Raw genomic sequence first — 18,239 nt, forward strand, 5'->3', positions numbered from 1 at the left:
GTATAGTTGCAGCATAACCCCACGGCTGTAAAACTCAAGCCCCCTGTTAATAAACGCTAACACACTATAAGCCTTCTTCACGGCTCTATCCACTTGAGTGGCAACCTTCAGAGATCTGCGGACATGAACCCCAAGATCTTTCTGTTCCTCTACATTCCTCAAAACCCAGCCATTGACCCTGTAATCCGCATTCAAATTGTTTCTACCAAAATGAATCGCCTCGCACTTATCAGGGTTAAACTCCATCTGCCATTTTTCGGCCCAGCTCTGCATCCTGTCAATGCCTCTTTGCAGCCTACAACAGCCCTCGACCTCATCCACTACTCCACCAATCTTGGTGTCATCAGCAAATTTACTGACCCACCCTTCAGCCCCTCCTCCCAAGTCATTGATAAAAATCACAAATAGCAGAGGACCCAGCACTGATCCCTGTGGTACACGGCTGGTAACTGGTCTCCAGTCTGAAAATTTTCCATCCACCAATACCCTCTGTCTTCTATGTGATAGCCAGTTACTTATCCAATTGGCCAAATTTCCCTCTATCCCACACCTCCTTACTTTCTTCATGAGCCGACCATTGGGAACCTTATCAACGCCTTACTAAAATCCATGTATACGACATCAATTGCTCTACCTTAATCTACACACTTAGTTACCTCCTCAAAGAATTCAATCAAATTTGTGAGGCAAGACTTACCCTTGGGCAGCACGGTAGCCTTGTGGATAGCACAATTGCTTCACAGCTCCAGGGTCCCAGGTTCGATTCCGGCTTGGGTCACTGTCTGTGTGGAGTCTGCACATCCTCCCCGTGTGTGCGTGGGTTTCCTCCGGGTGCTCCGGTTTCCTCCCACAGTCCAAAGATGTGCCGGTTAGCTGGATTGGCCATGATAAATTGCACTTAGTGTCCAAAATTGCCCTTAGTGTTGGGTGGGGTTACTGGTTATGGGGATAAGGTGGAGGTGTTGACCTTGGGTAGGGTGCTCTTTCCAAGAGCCAGTGCAGACTCGATGGGCCGAATGGCCTCCTTCTGCACTGTAAATTATATGATATCTTCACGAATCCGTGTTGGCTATTCCGGATTAAGCTGCATCTTTCCAAATGGTCATAAATCCTATCCTTCAGGACCTTTTCCATTAACTTACCGACCACCGAAGTAAGACTAACTGGCCTATAATTACCAGGGTCATTCCTATTCCCTTTCTTGAACAGAGGAACAACATTCACCACTCTCCAGTCCTCTGGCACTAACCCCGTGGAGAGTGAGGACCCAAAAATCAAAGCCAAAGGCTCTGCAATCTCATCCCTTGCCTCCCAAAGAATCCTTGGATATATCCCATCTGGCCCAGGGGACTTGTCGACCTTCAGGTTTTTCAAAATTGCTAATACATCCTTCCTCAGAACATCTACCTCCTACAGCCTACCCGCCTGTATCACACTCTCATCCTCAAAAGCATGGTCCCTCTCCTTGGTGAACACTGAAGAAAAGTATTCATTCAACGCCTCTCCTATTTCTTCTGACTCCATGCACAAGTTCCCACTACTGTCCTTGACCGGCCCGACTCTCACCCTGGTCATTCTTTTATTTCTCACATAAGAGTAAAAAGCCTTGGGGTTTTCCTTGATCCGACCCACCAAGGACTTCTCATGCCCCCTCCTAGCTCTCCTAAGCCCTTTTTTTTTTAGCTCATTCCTTGCTACCTTATAACCCTCAAGCGACCCAACTGAACCTTGTTTTCTCATCCTTACATACTCTTTCTTTTTCCTTGTGATAAGACATTCATCTTCTTTTGTGAACCATGGTTCCCTCACACGGCCATTTCCTCCCTACCTGACAGGGACATACCTATCAAGGACACGCAGTATTTGTTCTTTGAACAACCTCCACTTTTCATTTGTGCCTTTCGCTGACAGTTTTTGTTCCCATCTTATGCTCCCTAATTCTTGCCTAATCGCATCATAATTACCCCTCCCCCAATTATAAACCTTGCCCTGCCATATGGCCCTATCCCTCTCCATTGCAATAGTGAAAGACACCGAATTGTGGTCACTATCTCCAAAGTGCTCTCCCACAAACAAATCTAAAACTTGGCCCGGTTCATTACCCAGTACCAAATCCAATGTGGCCCCCCTCTTGTCGGCCTATCCACACATTGTGTCAGGAAACCCTCCTCCACACACTGTACAAAAACTGCCCCACCCGAACTGTTCGACTTTTTGAGGTTCCAATCAATATTTGGAAAGTTAAAGTCACCCATGACAACTACCCTGAGACCTCCACACCTATCCATAACTGCCCTCTGAAATACCTGAGCAAGCCGCACAGTTGTATCAAAACTGGTAAAAAAAAGCAATCTAAAAGGAAAGAAACCGGATGGACCCCCCCAGCATCGACGTAAGCACCGGAAACGACAACGACAAACCCAGCCCCGACGACCCTGCAAAATCCTCCTTGTTAACATCTGGGGGCTTAATGTGGTCTCCGAGGAATTTAATTTTTGTTTAACCAAAGGAGCATTTGGCCCTGTTGAGGCGGAGGCCATGCTCATGGATTCTCCGGAAGACGCGTTGGAGGCGATCAATGTGCTCCTGTGGGGTGGTAGACCAGACGATGATGCTGTCTATATATACGCGAACCCCCTCGATGCCCTCCATCATTCGCTCCATTATTCGGTGGAACACCTCCGATGCTGAGATGATGCCAAACGGCATCCGGTTGTAACAATACCGGCCAAATGGGGTGTTAAAGGTGCAGAGCTTCCGACTGGATGCGGCAAGTTGGATCTGCCAGAACCCCTTGGATGCGTCTAGCTTAGTGAAAAATTTGGCTTGAGCCATCTCACAGGTGAGTTCTTTGCGCTTTGGTATAGGATTGTGTTCCCTCTTTATGTTGCGGGTGAGGTCCTTGGGATCAATGCATATGCATAGTTCGCCGGATAGTTTCTTAACACACACCATGGAGCTGACCCAGTCAGTTGGTTCTGTTACTTTAGATATGACGCCCTGGTCCTGGAGGTCCTGCAGCTGCTGCTTGAGGCGGCCCTTGAGGGGTGCTGGTACCCGGCGAGGTGTGTGAACCACAGGCGTGGCATTTGGTTTTAACATAATTTTATAAGTGTATGGGAGTGTGCCCATGCCCTTGAATACACCGTGGTATCGGGTGATAATGTTCTTCAGTTGTATTTGAAAGTCGGCGTCCGGAGATGCTGAAGCTTCAGCGGGTGACAAGGAGTGAACCCTTTGGACGAGGTTTAGAAGCTTGCACCCCTGAGCACCGAGCAGGGAAGCTTTAGTGGACCCTACTATTTTGAAGGGCAGGGTGGCCTTTAAGGAACGGTGCGGCACCACAAGCTGGCAAGAGCCACTGGCAGCAATGGCATTGCCATTGTAGTCAAGAAGCTGGCAGGCGGATGGCAGGATGGTTGGCTTGACGTGGAGGCTTTCGAGGTCAGACCGCGCAATGAGGTTGGCTGAAGCGCCAGTGTCCAGCTGGAATCGGATGCGAGATCGATTGACCGTGAGAGTGGCACACCACTCGTCGTCCGAATCAATGCTGAGTACTGGGAGAGACATGGCTTTTGTTTTCTGAAGCACCTTGTGTTTGGTGATGATGCCCACGAAATGGTGCTTTGGGATCCTCGGTGTCAAGGTCCGGAATCATGTCAGAGTCGGAATCGGTGACTGGTGGCTGTATGGTCAGGACATCCTTGCGTGGCTGGTGGGAGCGACGAGAGGTAGTTGGTTGAGCAGACCTGCACAGGGCTACATAGTGGCCAAGCTTGCCACACTGGAGACAGCATTGGGATTTTGCAGGACATTGCTGCTTTAAGTGGGCGGAGCCACAGTTGTTGCACGTTGTGACATCAGAACGTTCGGTGTGCCACCGCGCATGCGCGGTGCGCTCGTACGTAGTGCGCGCCTGCGCAGTGCGGTCTTTGGTCTCGCCATCCCCTCGGTCGGTGCGCGCATGCGCAGGAGCCCGTGAAAAGCGCGCGAAATGGCCGCCCTCATCCAGGCTCAGGCCCTGGAGCTGTTTAATGGTTTGCACCCACTCTGCCTCGTGGGGGCCTTGCTGCGCCGTTTCTGCCGCTTGAATGTGCGAGTATCGGTTAGTGGCGTGTTCATGCAGAACGCAGGTCACAATGGCTATAGCAAGGGTGAGCTGTTTAACTTTGAGGAGCTGCTGGCGTAGGGGGTCTGATTGCACACTGAAAACGATCTGGTCGCGGATCATCGAATCGGAGGTGGAGCCGTAATTGCAGGACAGTTCCAGACACATATTGCAGGACATATTGCAGTAATTGCAGGACTGTTAATATACACATTTGAAATCCACGCTGAGGCGTTCAAAGGGGCGGGACGCTTTCACCAGGCGCGCACGGTCTGGCCGGTAGAAGTGCGTCTTGCACTCCTCACAGACCTGGCAGTCTCTGGTGACTGTCCGCACTTCCTCGACGGAGTAGGGCAGATTGCGGGCTTTGACGAGGTGGTACAACCGAGTGACCCCCGGATGGCAAAGGCTGTCGTGCAGGGCACGGAGCTGGTCTACTTGTGCGCTGGCACATGTACCTCGAGAGAGGGCGTCTGGGGGCTCGTTGAGCTTGCCAGGACAATACAAGATCTCGTAATTATAGGTGGCGAGCTCGTTTCTCCACCTCAAGATTTTATCATTTTTGATCTTGCCCCGCTGTGTGTTATTGAACATGAAGGCAACCGACCGTTGGTCAGTGAGGAGAGTGAATCTCCTGCCGGCCAAGTAATGCCTCCAGTGCCGCACCGCTTCAACGATAGCCTGGGCCTCCTTTTCAACTGACGAATGTCGAATTTCGGAGGCATGGAGGGTGCGGGAAAAAAATGACACGGGTCTACCTGCCTGGTTTAGAGTGGCGGCAAGGGCGACATCTGAAGCGTCGCTCTCTACTTGAAAGGGCAGTGTCTCGTCTACTGCGTGCATCCCGGCCTTGGCTATGTCTGAGCGAATACGGGCATGTTGTGCCTCGGCCGTGAGGGGAAGTTGAGTGGACTGTATCAGTGGGCGGGCCTTGTCCGCGTATTGTGGGACCCACTGGGCGTAGTAGGAGAAGAACCCAAGGCAGCGTTTGAGAGCCTTGGGGCAGTGGGGGAGGGGGAGCTCCATGAGGGGGCGCATGCGGTCGGGATCGGGCCCAGGAGTCCGTTTTAGACTACGTAGCCGAGGATGGCCAAGCGGTTAGTGCTGAACACGCACTTCTCCTTGTTGTAAGTGAGGTTGAGGAGAGATGCGGTGTGGAGAAATTTGGCAAGGTTGGCGTCGTGGTCCTGCTGGTTATGGCCGCAGATGGTGACATTATCTAAGTACGGAAACATGGCCCGCAGTCTGTACCGGTCAACCATTCAGTCCATTTCCTTTTGGAATACCAAGACCCCGTTAGTGACGCCGAAGGGAACCCTAAGAAATTGATAGAGGCGACCATCCGCCTCGAAGGCAGTGTATGGATGGTCCGATTTATGGATGGGGAGCTGGTGGTATGCGGATTTAAGGTCAATCGTCGAGAAGACGATTGACCATATCAGATATGCGAGGGAGGGGGTATGCGTCGAGCTGCGTGTACCGATTGATGGTCTGGCTGTGGTCCACGACCATCCTGTGCTTCTTCCCAGTTTTAACCACTACCATTTGGGCTCTCCAGGGGCTATTGCTGGCCTCGATAATACCCTCCCGAAGCAGCCGCTGGACCTCGGACCTGATGAAGGCCTTGTCCTGGGCGCTGTACCGTCTGCTCCTGGTGGCGACTGGCTTGCAATCCAGTCAGATTGGCAAAGAGGGAGGGGGGTCAACCTTGAGGGTTGTGAGGCCGCAAACGGTGAGTGGGGGTAGGGGCCCGCCGAATTTGAGGGTGAGACTCTGGAGGTTACATTGAAAATCCAGGCCCAGTTATAGTGTAGCACAGAGATTGGGGAGAACGTACAGGCGGAAACCGCTGAATTCAACGCCTTGCACGGTGAGGTTGACCACACAGAAACCTCGGATCAAGACAGAGTGGGATCCGGAGGCCAGGGAGATCCGCGGTTGGCAGGATGGACCGCGAGGGAGCAGCGCCTTACCGTGTCTGGGTGGATGAAGCTATTGGTGCTCCCGGAGTCAAGTAGGCAGGAGGTCACGTGGCCGTTGATTAGCACCGTCGTCGAAGCGGTGGCCAGGTTGTGAGGACGGGACTGGTCCAGCGTCATGGAGGCAAGCAACGGGCGGTCATCCAAGGAGTCCGATGAAGAGTGGCAGCAACCTGGGTCCAGCGGTCCAGTCCCAAGGGGGAGACAAAATGGCGGCGATGGCGACGTCCGAAGGACCTGAGGGGGAGAAGATGGCAGCGCCCATGCAGCGCACGTTGCGGGCGCGGGGCAAGATGGCGGTGCCCATGCAGCGCCTGTTGCGGGCGTGGGACAAGATGGTGGCACCCACTGGCCACACGTGGACCTGGGGGGAGAAGATGGCGGCGCCCATGGTGTGCACGTTGTGGTGGCGGCGCAAGATGGCGGCGCCCACGGGCCGCACGTGGACCTGGTGGGAGAAGATGGCAGCGCCCACTGGTCGCACGTGGTCCCGGGAGCAGAGGATGGTGGCGCCCATTGTATGATCGGCTGGGGGAAGGGAGCGAATTCGGGCACGATAGCGGCATCTGCGTGGGCCTGGCACACCGCCGCAAAGTGGCCCTTTTTGCCGCAGGATTTGCAGGTGGTGGCGCGGGCTGGGCAGCGCTGGCGTGGGTGCTTCTGTTGGCTGCAGAAGTAGCAGCGGGGATCTCCAGAGTGCGCGGTGTGGCGGGCAGCGCAGGCATATTGCGCAGGAGGGGTCCACGAGGGGTAGGATGGGTGGGCCGCGCGTGAGCGGGGTAGGACTGGACATTACGAGAAGCGACCGTCATGGAGAGCGCTAAAGCTTTCGTCTCCGTTAGGTCGAACGCGGCCCCTTCCAGCAGTCGTTGCCGGATGGGGACCGATGCAATCCCCGTCACGAATGCATCACACATGAGGAGATTGGAATGTTCCGTGGTCGTGACGACCTGGCAGCCGCAGTCCCGTACGAGAGGGATAAGGGCCCACCAGAAGTCTTCAATCGACTCACCAGGTAGTTGTACGCGAGTGGCGAGTACATGCCTTGCAAATAGAGCGTTTGTCTTCTGGACGTAGTTTTCTTTAAGGAGGTCCATGGCGCCTGCGTAATTCGGCGCATCCTGTATCAGCGGGAACACGCTGGAGCTCAACCTTGAGTAGTGAACTTGGATTTTCTGAGCTTCCGTCGGCTCGGGGGTCGCTAAGTTGATATAGGCCTCAAAGCAAGCCAGCCAGTGATTAAAGTCCTTTCTGGCGTTTGGCGATTGCGGATCCAGCTGCAAGCTATCTGGTTTGATCCTGATGTCCATGATGCGGAAAATCTAACTGTAATAAATAAATGCGCTATCAATTGTACTAAAGACTCGAATGGGTACAAAAGAGGCTTTATTACGGTTAGATGTTTGTCCTCCGACTGCAGCTGGTAGAATGGCTGATCAGGAGAACTCATGCATATTTATACAGCTCCTAGTGGGCGGAGCTAGCCAGCAGGGGCTACCGGCGAACCTGTAGTACAGGTACTACTGTACATCCCCTAATACAGGTACACACACAATGACACAGTGGATCACCACACTAATGACTACATTTTACAACCTCGATAGCATCATGAAATCCCCTGACTAAAGTTCTTGCCTCGTCTGTGATGCTTAACTGCAAATGGGTGTCTGAGGACTTTACATTTTGAAAATGACAGCTGTGCACGAGTGAAGTTTGACTTTTTGTTTACGCGAATGTATTTGTTCTCCAATGCATGTTGACTGACAGATTCTTCCCAGTTTGTTCATTCGTCATCAGCAACTCCTCCGGGATTAACAATGATGCACTGGGATGGACAGAGAGGTCAATGGTTCAGTCCAATTGTCTTGTATTACACCCATGTTACTGGTGCTGGAAACTCAAATAAAATGCCAATATCTTGCACGAATCCCTCCGCACCCCCACCCAACTTGAAGAACTGCCTCCCCTGCTGTCCAATCATCACTCACAATCACCAGGACTCTATCTCTCCTCTGAGCGTCCCATAGCGGCATGGTGGCACAGTGGTTAGCTCTGCTGCCTCACAGCGCCAGGGACCCGGGTTCCAATCCAGCCTTCGGTGACTGTGTGGAGTTTGCACATTCTCCCCGTGTCTGCGTCGGTTTCCTCCCACAGTCCAAAGATGTGCAGATTAGGCGGATTGGTCATGTTAAAATTGCCCCTTAGCGTCCAAAGATGCACAAGTTAACGGGGATAGGGCAGAGGAGTGGACCTAGGTAGGGTGCTCTTTCAGAGATTTGGTGCACACTCGATGGGCTGAATGGCCTCCTTCAGCACTGTAGGGATTCAATGATTCTGTGATATTGTTGATCTAATGCAAAAGGTCAATGGTTGGCAAAGGCCATGTATTGACATTAGAGGGGAAAATGAAGGATCAAATAAATGTATAATTTGTAGATGTGTGGAAGAAACTCAGTCGTTTTCTGCACCCAAATTCTCCCTATTATAAGGGAAGGTTAAGTTGCCATAGACCCAGGTGACCATAGGCTGCTCTCCCCTTTGAGGGGGTGAGCTGGCTGGTGGTGATTTAACCTGTGGCTCACCACACCTTTGGCGAGGGACAAGGTTGAGAAGGTGGGGCCTTCAGAAATAACCTCCTTTATTGTATCACTTTTGTAACACTGTTGTAACACTGCCTTCTATAGAATTTACATTTCTTCATGGCTGACACTGATACATCCCTGATAAATGCTGGCCACGCACATTCTCCCTGATGGTTGTCAAGTTGGTTCAGCCTGGTTATATACTAACTTTGTTGTGTTTTCCCCAGATAAAACCCTTGTGTTTGTGGTCATGGCTTTTGTTGTAGCTGCTTTGATTTTGTACATCACAAAACCAAGGTCAGGATATGCGGCGGAAAATGGAGTCATTCCTCTGAACATTATCAGTGACACAACTTTAACAGGGAGAGATCAACAAGATAGAGTGGAACTGGTTCTGTCTGGGGTCATTTAAATTCAAAAGTGGACGTTGCAAAGTAATATTGCAGGCAGGGTGTGACTGTTGATTGTCTGATCTGTGCTCTGTTACTTTTCTTACAGTGAACACCACTATTGTCAATGTGACATCTTTTCCAGAGAACACAACAGGTACTGAGAATGCCCTCTTTGAAAGTGTGCAGCCTCCCCACCACCATCCAATGTGAAGTACTGCCTCCTCTGCTGACATGTCCGTCCAATGCTGACAATAATCACTCACAATCACCCGCGCTCGCGCTCTCTCCTCCCAGCCTCCATGCCACCCATGCTTTCATGTCCATCTAACCACTGACAGCTACCTGCCTCCTCACCAATTGGCTCACCTCTGGTTTTCTATCAGTGAAATCACATGGTTTTGGAGCTCTCCTGTGAGATAGCAAGAGAGGCACAATTTTACCCAGAAGTCACAGCTCCCATTATCAATTTGCATACCTGCGGCTGGAAGTTAGAATTCTCCCGATTGCGACACTGCCTTCTATAGAATTTAAATTTGTTCATCTCAGACACTGATACATCCTGGATAAATGCTGGCCACATACATTCTCACTGAGGATTGTCAATTTGGATTATCCTGGCTATGGACTAACTTTGTTAGCTCTGTTTTTTTCAGGTAACACCCTTGTGACAGTAGTCGCTGTCTTTGTTGTCATGGCTTTTGTTGCAGCAGCTTTTATTGTCCTCCTATTCGTAAAGAAACGTAAATCACAAAAACAACGTCAGGATTTTTGGTGGAAAATAAAATATGAAGACATAACCATTCTGAAAGAAAGCAAGGTACAGGATGGCTGTGTACAGTATATGTGCTGTTATCAAGGATTAAAACAGACATAAAATGAAGCACAGTTTTACAAAAATGCATGTTTTGTTTCCATATCAATGTGCAGAAACATGTTGATGCTTTGCTTGGTGCTACCAAATCAACCAAAGAAGTTGGAAGCATTGAATCTCAATCTAACATCTCAAGCCAACAGAATTATGGTTTCAGAGATAAATTTGGAAACAGAGTCGTTTATTCCACAATCGGCCTTTACCAAGTGAGTTTGCTTCAATAATTCTTACATTATTAAAATATATAATGAAGTGATGTTTTACTGGGTAAAGTCAGATAGATCATTGTCAGGAAGTGTGATAGTCACCACTGTTTGTATAATGCGTATATGAGAGGTAATACGGTAAGGCTCCTGTATTACAGGTAAGGGGGTAGATCCGTACTTCCTGGCTCCGCCCAGTAGGCGGATTATAAATGTGTGTGCTCACCGAGCTGCAGCCATTTTGGCAGCAGCTGCAGGAGGCAACACATCTCTGCTTAATAAAGCCTCGATTACTCTCTACTCTCGTCGTAATTGATAGTGCATCAATTTATTAAGCAGAGATTTTACAGCAATGGAACTACGCATCAAGCCAGATCGCCTGCAGCTGCACCCTCAAGCAGACAAAGCCACGTCGGCCTATGACCATTGGCGAGCTGCTTTGAAGCCTACATCGGATCAGCTACAGAACAGCCTACAGAAGCACAGAAACTCCAGATCCTGTACTCAAGGGTGAGCTCCGATATTTTTCCCCTTAACCAGGATGCGCCTAACTCCACTGAGGCCATGGCGCTTCTGAAAGGGAACTACATTCGTCCGATCAACAAACTCTACGCCAGGCACCTCGTGTCCACCCGGCAACAACTCCCCGGTGAGTCACCAGGAGCAGATGGTACAGTGCCCAGGACAGGACCTTCATCAGGTCGGAGGTCCAGCGGCTTCTGCGGGAAGGCATTATTGAGGCCAGCAACAGCCCCTGGAGAGCCCAAGTGGTAGTAATAAAGACTGGGGAGAAACAGAGGATGGTCATTGACTACAGTCAGACCATCAATTGGTACCCCCTCCCACGCATATCTGATATAGAACATAGAACATAGAACATAGAACATAGAACACTACAGCGCAATACGGGCCCTTCGGCCCTCGATGTTGCGCCGACCTGTGAAACCATCTGAAGCCTATCTGACCTACACTATTCCATTTTCATCCATATGTCTATCCAGTGACCACTTAAATACCCTTAAAGTTGGCGAGTCTACTACTGTTGCAGGCAGGGCGTTCCACACCCCTACTACTCTCTGAGTAAAGAAACTGCCTCTGACATCTGTCCTATATCTCTCACCCCTCAATTTAAAGCTATGTCCCCTCGTGTTGGTCATCACCATCCGAGGAAAAAGACTCTCACTGTCCACCCTATCTAACCCTCTGACTATCTTATATGTCTCTATTAAGTCACCTCTCAGCCTTCTCCTCTCTAACGAAAACAACCTCAATTCCCTGAGCCTTTCCTCGTAAGACCTTCCCTCCATACCAGGCAACATCCTAGTAAATCTCCTCTGAACCCTTTCCAAAGCTTCCACATCCTTCCTATAATGTGGTGACCAGAACTGCACGCAGTACTCCAGGTGTGGCCGCACCAGAGTTATGTACAGCTGCAGCATGACCTTGTGGTTCCGAAACTCAATCCCCCTGCTTATAAAGGCTAGCACACCATATGCCTTCTTAACAGCCCTATTAACCTGGGTGGCAACTTTCAGGGATTTATGTACCTGGATGCCGAGATCTCTCTGTTCATCTACACTACCAAGAATCTTGCCATTAGCCCAGTACTCTGCATTCCTGTTACTCCTTCCAAAGTGAACCACCTCACACTTTTCCGCATTAAACTCCATCTGCCACCTCTCAGCCCAGCTCTGCAGCTTATCTATGTCCCTCTGTATCCTATAACATCCTTCAGCACTATCCACAACTCCACCGACCTTCGTGTCATCTGCAAATTTACTAACCCATCCTTCTACACCCTCTTCCAGGTCATTTATAAAAATTACAAACAGCAGTGGCCCCAAAACAGATCCTTGCGGTACACCACTAGTAACTGAACTCCAGGATGAACATTTGCCATCAACCACCACCCTCTGTCTTCTTTCAGCTAGCCAATTACTGATCCAAACCGCTAAATCACCTTCAATTCCATACTTCCTTATTTTCTGCAATAGCCTACCGTGGGGAACCTTATCAAACGCCTTACTGAAATCCATATACACCACATCAACAGCTTTACCCTGATCCACCTGTTTGGTCACCTTCTCAAAAAACTCAATGAGGTTTGTGAGACATGACCTACCCTTCACAAAACCGTGTTGAGTATCGCTAATCAACTTGTTCTTTTCAAGATGATTATAAACCCTATCTCTTATAACCTTTTCCAACATTTTACCCACAACCGAAGTAAGGCTCACAGGTCTATAATTACCAGGGTTGTCTCTACTCCCCTTCTTGAACAAGGGGACAACATTCGCTATCCTCCAGTCTTCCGGCACTATTCCTGTCGACAAAGACGACATAAAGATCAAGGACAAAGGCTCAGCAATCTCCTCCCTGGCTTCCCAGAGAATCCTAGGATAAATCCCATCTGGCCCAGGGGACTTGTCTATTTTGACATTTTCTAAAATTGCTAACACCTCCTCCTTTTGAACCTCAATTCCATCTAGCCTGGTCGACTGAACCCGAGTGTTCTCCTCGACAACATTGTCTTTCTCCAGTGTAAACACTGACGAAAAATATCCATTTAATGCTTCCCCTATCTCCTCTGATTCCACACACAACTTTCCACTACTATCCTTGATTGGCCCTAATCTTACTCGAGTCATTCTTTGTTCCTGATATACCTATAGAAAGCCTTAGGGTTTTCCTTGATCCTATCCGCCAACGACTTTTCGTGTCCTCTCCTCGCTCTTCTTAACTCTCCCTTTAGGTCCTTCCTGGCTAACTTGTAACTCTCAAGTGCCCTAACTGAGCCTTCATGTCTCATCCTAACATAAGCCTTCTTCTTCCTCTTGACAAGTGCTTCAACTTCCTTAGTAAACCACGGCTCCCTTGCTCGACAACTTCCTCCCTGCCTGACAGGTACATATGGTCAATCAGATTGCACAGTACCGGGTCTTTCCGACAATGGACCTGAAATCTGCCTACCACCAGCTCCCCATCCGCAAGGCAGACCACCAATACATTGCGTTTGAAGCAGATGGCCACCTTTACCATTTCCTTAGGGTCCCCTTCGGCATCACAAACGGGGTATCGGTCTTCCAACGGGAGATGGACCGAATGGTTGACTGGTATGGGCTGCAGGCCACCTTCCCGTACCTAGATAACGTCACCATCTGCGGCCATGACCAGCAGGACCATGATGCTAACCTTTTCAAATTTCTCCAAACCGCCAAACTCCTGAACCTCACATATAACAAGGAGAAGTGTGTGTTCAGCACCAACCGCTTAGCCATCCTTGGCTATGTGGTGAAAAATGGAGTTATAGGGCCCGACCCCGACCGCATGCACCCCCCTCATGGAACACCCCCTCCCCACTGCCCCAAGGCCCTGAAACGTTGCCTGGGTTTTTTCTCCTATTATGCCCAGTGGGTCCCGAACTATGCGGACAAGGCCCGCCCACTCATCCACTCCACAGTTTTCCCCCTGACAGCTGAGGCTCGCCAGGCCTTCAACCGCATCAAGGACGACATCGCCAAGGCTACGATGCACGTGGTCAACGAGACCCTCCCCTTTCAGGTGGAGAGCAATGCATCGGGCGTCGCTCTGGCCGCCACCCTCAACCAGGCAGGCAGGCCCGTGGCATTCTTTTCCCGCACCCTCCATGCCTCCGAAATTCGGTACTCCTCTGTCGAAAAGGAGGCACAAGCCATCGTAGAAGCTGTGCGACATTGGAGGGATTATCTGGCCGGCAGGAGATTCACTCTCCTCACTGACCAATGGTCGGTTGCCTTCACGTTTAATAACACACAGCGGGGCAAGATCAAAAATGATAAAATCTTGAAGTGGAGGATCAAGCTCTCCACCTACAATTACGAGATTTTGTATCACACCGGTAAGCTCAACGAGCTCTCCAATGCCCTATCCCGAGGTACATGTGCTAGCGCACAAGTAGACCGACTGGACCCTACACAATGGTCTCTGTCACCCGTTGGTCACCCGGTTCTTTCACTTCATAAAGGCCTGCAACCTGCCCTACTCCATTGAGGTCAGGGCTATCACCAGAGACTGCCACGTCTGCGCGGAGTGCAAACCGCACTTCCACCGGCCAGACCGAGCGCACCTGGTGAAGGCCTCCTGTCCATTTGAACGCCTCAGCGTGGATTTCAAAGGGCCCCTCCCCTCCTCCGACTGAAACACGTACTTCCTGAACATGGTCGATGAATACTCCAGATTCCCCTTCGCCGTCCCATGTCCCAATATGACAACTCCACAGTCATCAAAGCCCTCAATAGCATCTTCACTCTGTTCGGTTTCCCCGCTTACATCCACAGCGATCCTCCTTTATGAGTGACGAGCTGCGTCAGTTCCTGTTCAGCAAGGGCAGTGCCTCGAGCAGTTTTGGGTCCGAGGCAAGATAATTCAAAGAGTATTGATTTCAGCAGCAGAATGCCAGGAGGAGGGAAAACGTGGTAGGCAGTGCAGTGCAAGAAGAATGCACTTGTAAAAATAATATTCAGAGGAGAAATAAATATATCAATATTGATAAAATACAGTGCTTGCCTCATCAAATATTGGAGCAGCATATAAATCTTACGCACACTTTTGAGTGATGGATAGTTATGAGGAAAGAAATGGCATAAGGTAAAGGCGTTGAGCTTGTTGGAGGAAGCTTTAGCAATGGAGAGATGTGGAAATTCCATTCAATAAAAGGAGAAAAATGGATAACGTCAATAGATGAAGAACTAAGGTTGGACCAAGAGATGAAGGGATGCGTTTCAAACTGGATTGGATTGGATTTGTTTATTGTCACGTGTACCGAGGTACAGTGAAAAGTATTTTTCTGCAAGCAGCTCAACAGATCATTCAGTACATGGGAAGAAAAGGGAATTGAACAGAATTCAAGAAAATACATGAGAATACATAATAGGGCAACACAAGATATACAATGTAACTACATAAGCATTGGCATCGGATGAAGCAGACAGGGTGTAGTGTTAATGAGGTCAGTCCATAAAAGGGTCATTTAGGAGTCTGGTGACAGTGGGGAAGAAGCTGTTTTTGAGTCTGTTCGTCCGTGTTCTCAGACTTCTGAATCTCCTGCCCGATGGAAGAAGTTGGAAAAGTGAGTAAGCCGGGTGGGAGGGATCCTTGATTATGCTGCCTGCTTTCCCCCGGCAGCGGGAGGTGTAGATGGAATCAATGAATGGGAGGCAGGTTCGTGTGATGGACTGGGCGGTATTCACGACTCTCTGAAGTTCCTTGCGGTCCTGGGCCGAGCAGTTGCCATACCAGGCTGTGATGCAGCCCGAGAGGATGCTCTCTATAGTGCATCTGTAAAAGTTGGTAAGGGTTAATGTGGACATGCCAAATTTCCTTAGTTTCCTGAGGAAGTAAAGGCGCTGTTGTGCTTTCTTGGTGATAGCGTCGACATGAGTGGACCAGGATAGATTTTTGGTGATGTGCACCCCTAGGAATTTGAAACTGCTCACCATCTCTACCTCGGCTCCGTTGATGCTGACAGGGGTGTGTACAGTACTATGCTTCCTGAAGTCGATGAACTGCTGGCATTAAGGGAGAGATTGTTGTCGTTGCACCACTCCACTAAGTTCTCTATCTCCCTCCTGTATTCAGACTCGTCGTTGTTCGAGATCCGGCCCACTATCGTCGTATCGTCAGCAAACTTGTAGATGGAGTTGGAACCAAGTTTTGCCATGCAGTCGTGTGTGTACAGGGAGTAGAGTAGGGGGCTAAGTACGCAGCCTTGCGGGGCACCGGTGTTGAGGACTATTGTGGAGGAGGTGTTGGTGTTCATTCTTACTGACTGTGGTCTGTTGGTCAGAAAGTCAAGGATCCAGTTGCAGAGTGGAGAGCCAAGTCCTAGGTTTTGGAGCTTTGATATGAGCTTGGCTGGGATTATGGTGTTGAAGGCGGAGCTGTAGTCAATAAATAGGAGTCTGATGTAGGAGTCCTTGTTTTCGAGATACTCTAGGGATGAGTGTAGGGCCAGGGAAATGGCGTCTGATGTGGACCGGTTGCGACGGTATGCGAATTGAAGTGGGTCAAGGTGTTCCGGGAGTATGGAGGTGATGCGCTTCATGATCAGCCTCTCAAAGCACTTCATTACAACTGACGTCAGGGCCACCGGGCGGTAGTCATTGAGGCATGTTGCCTGGTTCTTCTTTGGTACCGGTATGATGGTGGTCTTCTTGAAGCAGGAGGGGACCTCGGAGTGAAGTAGGGACAGGTTAAAGATGTCTGTGAAAACCTCTGCCAGCTGGTCCGCGCAGGTTCTGAGTGCACGACCAGGGATCCCGTCCGGGCCCATCGCCTTCCGTGGGTTCACTTTCAGGAAGGCCGATCTGACTTCGGAAACTGTGATGGTGGGTATGGGTGAATTATGGGCTGCTGGGGCAACTTGATTAATTCTAAGCATTTCTAATTTATCCTGTTAATTTCCAATGCTTCCATGTGCTCCTTGTGATATCTGTTGTTGTTCACATGTGAGAGGACTTGAAACAATTGTGGCTGTGAAATTCTGGTTTCAGCAAATTTAACCCTTTTAGCTTAAAGGGGGATAACACATCTCTTTTAATGTAGAGGGAGAGAGATAGAGCAAACGTGTCAAGTGTTGATATACTCATATCCCACATTTATTTAGCATCTGTGCCTTGAAGGAATTCTAAAAAAAAACAAATGTTCTTCTCCCTTGTTATTGAACTACTTAAAAATTAGACACGGTAATTATTTTATTTATGCCCTTTTATGCCTACCCTGGAGATGCAAATCATATTTTCTAGTTACATTATCAGATCTCCCATGGTGTTGCTCATGATGAGTAAACAGGTATGTGAAAACATGACAGAAGTTAAGTGTGGTGGCTACTTTTAATATGTGGTGATCTAGGCATAAACCATGTTTAGCTGCTTCATCACTGACTTTTCTGCCATCATAAGGTAGGGAGGGATGTTTGCTGGTGACTGTACAGTGCTCGATCATTTGCAACGCCTCCGATACTGACAAAGTCCATGTCCATATGCAGCAAGACCTGGGCAACATTCAGGATTGGGTTGTTAAGTGGCAAGTAACAAAGTAGCACTCACTCGACACATGTGCCAGTCAATGACCATCTCCAATTAGAGAGAATCTAACCATCTCTCCTTAACGTTCAATGGTACAATTGCAGTATCATCTCTGAATCCCGTACCATAAATATTCCGGGGGTTACCATTGACCACAGATAGAATTGGACTAGTCATATAAATACTGTGGCTACAAGAGCAGCCTAGAGGCTTGGAATTCTGTGGCAAGTAACTCAGCTCTTGACTCCCTATAGCATGACAATCGTATACAAAGCACAAGTCATGAGTGTGATGGAACACTCTCCAGTAACCTTATCCAGTGTTGTGCAGCTTCAACAACACTCAAGAAGCTTAACACCATCCAGGACAATGCAGCCTGCTTGATTAGCACCCCATCCACCACCTTCAGCATTCACTCCCTCCACCACCGATGCACAGTGACAGAGGTGTGTACCCTCTACAAGGTGCATGCATTAACTCATCAAGACTTCTTCTTTAGCAGCTTCCAAACCCACAACTCTATCACCTGGAAGGACAAGGATAGCAGATGCATCGAACCATGACCTGCAAGGTTCCCTCCAGGTCCCACACCATCCTGACTTGGCACTCAATTACCATTCCTTCACTGTCGGCTAAAATCCTGCAACTCTATTACTAACACGGCCCACGCCACATGGACTGCAGCAATTAGAGAGGGGCAATAAATGTTGCTACCTAGCAACACCCACATTCCATGAAATAATACATTTTAAAAAATTACACTCAAGGGGAATGCCAGCTATCATGAGACCAACACACACCTAGTGAGGTATGTACATCGAACTTCAATATATATTCTTCTTTCCCCTTGCCTACCATATCCCCAGCAAAATAATAGGCCATTTACTCAGTTCTCAGAATATTAGCTGGGGATTATTTTTTCACCAGCTTGTTCGCTTTGAGTGTATTCTGGGTGATTGACATTCCAGTGAAATTAAATAGATCGCCTGAGGCTACAATGGAATATGGAAAGGTTGAAATTGAATATTGAATATGAAAGA

The 18,239-nt window shown here is 49.3% G+C and overlaps 1 protein-coding gene across 1 annotated transcript in view; it reads left to right on the top strand.

Annotated features, from left to right (window-relative positions):
* The window catches only part of gucy2g (guanylate cyclase 2g), a 116,640-nt gene that overhangs the window by 26,264 nt on the left and 72,137 nt on the right, over positions 1-18,239 (top strand). The window contains exons 9-11 of the mRNA XM_038773202.1: positions 4,931-4,945; positions 9,733-9,878; positions 9,989-10,138. Coding sequence (XP_038629130.1) covers positions 4,931-4,945; positions 9,733-9,878; positions 9,989-10,138 — 311 coding nt within the window. The remainder of the gene's footprint in view (positions 1-4,930; positions 4,946-9,732; positions 9,879-9,988; positions 10,139-18,239) is intronic.

The sequence above is a fragment of the Scyliorhinus canicula genome, chromosome 16 (assembly GCF_902713615.1).
Source record: "Scyliorhinus canicula chromosome 16, sScyCan1.1, whole genome shotgun sequence".
NCBI classification, from domain to species: Eukaryota; Metazoa; Chordata; class Chondrichthyes; order Carcharhiniformes; family Scyliorhinidae; genus Scyliorhinus; species Scyliorhinus canicula.